The following is a 3514-nucleotide window of genomic DNA, read 5'->3' on the forward strand; positions in this document are numbered from 1 at the left end:
GCCGAGGTCGAGAAGACATCGTGTGCGAGAAAATACCGGCATATCTACCGTGTTAGGAACAACGTTTTTTGCAACAGATGACGGAAATCAACTCTTTCTAAGCGAAATGATTAATTTATTTGGAACATTTTGTCGTTTTATAATAATTTTCACTTGAACCACAACTCGACCATAATGTGATATAATCATTTTACACTATTCCGATCGCAGCAATCCTTTATTTTATGCTGACGGCGTTGTAGCTGCGACAACGTCGTTTTATTTCAGTGTAAATCAAACGACGCGAGGTGTGAGTCATGGCGGACAGCAACAGCGAAAATAATCAAATAATAATTGATGCAGATATTGCATTCAGCGATGAATCGGAATGCTCAGATATTGAGCGGTCGGCCGCAGAGGCTATTGAAAAAACTTTGCCGAAAAAATCCAAATTGAATTATGAAAAGGTGTACAAAAAGTTTTGTGGTTGGTGTGAAGAAAAAAGAGTGAAAGTCATTTCAGAAAACGTGATGTTGTGTTATTTCAACGAAAAATCGAAGATTATGAAGTCTTCAACTGTTTGGAGCGAGTATTCGAAGCTGAAATGCATGATATACAAGGAACGACGCGTCGATATCAGCAAATTTCATGGACTCATTGCATTTCTGAAACGAAACGGTGTCGGCCATGTTGCGAAAAAATCGAGCATTTTGACGGGCGACGATTTCAACAAGTTCATCATGGAGGCAGATGACGATAAATTTTTAATGATGAAGGTAAAATTTTAATGTTTTTCGATTAATGAACGACAGCTTATTGGTGTTTATATCACAGGCGGCATTAATTATCGGTATCGGTGGAGGATGTCGTCGGGCTGAATTGGCAAAAATGTCGGTGAAAGATGTTGTTGATCGCGGTGACTACTTGCATGTTTACATCGGGGACACAAAAAACTACGATCCAAGAGATTTCGCTATCACAGAAGGCGGTTTGAGATACAATTTATTGGGCATCGTGCGAAAATACATGTTGTTACGAAAGTCACATACGCCTCATGATCGATTCTTTGTGTGTTACCGGAATGGGCAGTGTACAACTCAGGCAGTTGGCATCAATACCGTTGGGGCGATACCCAAACGAATTGCTACGTTTTGCGGTTTGGATGCACCAGCTTTGTACACAGGACATTGTTTTCGACGGAGTTCAGCTACATTGTTGGCTGATGCTGGTGCGGATCTTTATGTCATTAAACGACAGTTTGGTTGGCGATCGGACAAAGTTGCAGCCGGATATGTGCAGTCATCTGCAACAAGCAAACGCAAAATTTCTGCACAAATTTTCGGAGGTGTACCTTTTCAACGTTCTTCGTCGAGCAATGCGATGAGTGCTATTCCATCTACAAGCAACACCGCTATTCCATCTACAAGCAACACCGCTATTCCATCTACAAGCACCACCGCTATTCCATCTGCAAGCAACACCGTTTTTCCATCTACAAGCACCACCGCTATTCCATCTGCAAGCAACACCGTTTTTCCATCTACAAGTACCACTTCTCATGACGTTGTCGCTAATTTGGGTGATTCAGCTCCCAAAGAAATTAATCTCAACATCACCGGTTTAAGTGACGGTATTTCTGCTGCGCTCATCGAAAATATTGATCGAGAGGATGCACATGGTGCTAGTTTCGCTTCAAAACAAATTCGGATGATCGGAACTGCATCCGATTCCGATACGACCGGCAATACCAGCCGTACAATGTCACAATCAATTACAATAATTGAGAGCGCATCTGCTGGTGCAGATTCTTCGGATGCTCCTGAAACGCCTGTCCTTCCAAATTTTACAAAATCTGAATTCAACAATTGTACATTCAATTTTTATCGTACGTTTCACGGCAAGCCTTTTTAAGGATCATTTACTTAACTTTCGCCTGTTAATTTTGTAATATTCGAGATATTATAATGCAATACTGGAATTTCATTAAATGAATGAATATTGAAACTGACTTGTCGACTACTCTTATTGCCTTGTTCCATTGATCAATGTTCACAAAAACAGTGCGAGAAAATAAATTTCTCGCACACCTGTCGGACGACAAACTCTTTTCTCGCACATCTGTCGCATTGTTAAAAAAAGTGGACTCTTATGCTATCGACTACTACGCTAGAAACAGTTGATTTCCGTCATTTAGTTGCAAAAATGTATTTTCTCGCACATGTATTTTTGCAACTAAATGACGGAAATCAACTCTTTCTAGCGTAGTAGTCCATGAAATTTGCTGATATCGACGCGTCGTTCCTTGTATATCATGCATTTCAGCTTCGAATACTCGCTCCAAACAGTTGAAGACTTCATAATCTTCGATTTTTCGTTGAAATAACACAACATCACGTTTTCTGAAATGACTTTCACTCTTTTTTCTTCACACCAACCACAAAACTTTTTGTACACCTTTTCATAATTCAATTTGGATTTTTTCGGCAAAGTTTTTTCAATAGCCTCTGCGGCCGACCGCTCAATATCTGAGCATTCCGATTCATCGCTGAATGCAATATCTGCATCAATTATTATTTGATTATTTTCGCTGTTGCTGTCCGCCATGACTCACACCTCGCGTCGTTTGATTTACACTGAAATAAAACGACGTTGTCGCAGCTACAACGCCGTCAGCATAAAATAAAGGATTGCTGCGATCGGAATAGTGTAAAATGATTATATCACATTATGGTCGAGTTGTGGTTCAAGTGAAAATTATTATAAAACGACAAAATGTTCCAAATAAATTAATCATTTCGCTTAGAAAGAGTTGATTTCCGTCATCTGTTGCAAAAAACGTTGTTCCTAACACGGTAGATATGCCGGTATTTTCTCGCACACGATGTCTTCTCGACCTCGGCTTCGCCTCGGGTCGAGAATCGACATCTAGTGCGAGAAAATACCTTCATATCTACCTTGTTAGGAAAATAACTATTTTCTAACACGTCTTTGTGGCTAAGAAAATTTATGCTGCAAGATGGAAAAAATTGGTGTCGTTGTTGTTCCCAAGATATGACAAAAGAAGGGATATTTTTAGGCGACGGGAACAGGTTTTCGAGTGGGCTGTCTTGTAAACGGGTTGACGAACACTGGTAATTGCATTGAATGATAGTTTACAATCATACCTATTTGTGAAAATTGGTTCAGTTTAGCCGGAGATATTGCCGAAGAACTGGGCTAAAATCTGGCTACTCGCCCGTAGAATGACTGATGACCATTTTCTTTGCTAATAAATTACGAAAAAATACAAAAATTCTCCATTTTCTTTATTTTATGAATAGAAATCGAAATTGTAAGTAAAAGTTAAAATATGCGAAAAGTTGGTCAGGTAGACGTCAAATTTGACTAATTTTTGGGGGTCTGCCAACGGTTTTTCGTGCGAATCTTATGAAGTATGGACTTAAGAGCATTGTTAAAGACAGGAAATGAAAGGTATTGACTCTACCAATCAGGGAAAAAAGATTTTTAACAATTGTTTCAGTTAATCGTGAGATAT

The 3514-nt window shown here is 39.4% G+C and overlaps 1 protein-coding gene across 1 annotated transcript; it reads left to right on the forward strand.

Moving 5' to 3' along the window:
* LOC119077178 lies at positions 1 to 1890 on the forward strand. The gene is made up of 2 exons (XM_037184360.1): positions 1 to 755; positions 814 to 1890. The coding sequence occupies exons 1-2, from the start codon at positions 297 to 299 to the stop codon at positions 1888 to 1890; spliced, it is 1536 nt and encodes a 511-aa protein (XP_037040255.1). The 5' UTR covers positions 1 to 296.
* Positions 1891 to 3514: the final 1624 nt, after the last annotated feature.

Source organism: Bradysia coprophila, unplaced genomic scaffold (genome assembly GCF_014529535.1).
Source record: "Bradysia coprophila strain Holo2 unplaced genomic scaffold, BU_Bcop_v1 contig_232, whole genome shotgun sequence".
In the NCBI taxonomy this organism is placed as follows: Eukaryota; Metazoa; Arthropoda; class Insecta; order Diptera; family Sciaridae; genus Bradysia; species Bradysia coprophila.

Coding starts and splice junctions, on each gene's coding strand:
- LOC119077178 (XM_037184360.1), top strand. CDS start 297: ATGGCGGACAGCAACAGCGAAAATAATCAAATAATAATTGATGCAGAT. Junction 756..813: donor ATAAATTTTTAATGATGAAG/GTAAAATTTTAA, acceptor TTTATATCACAG/GCGGCATTAATTATCGGTAT.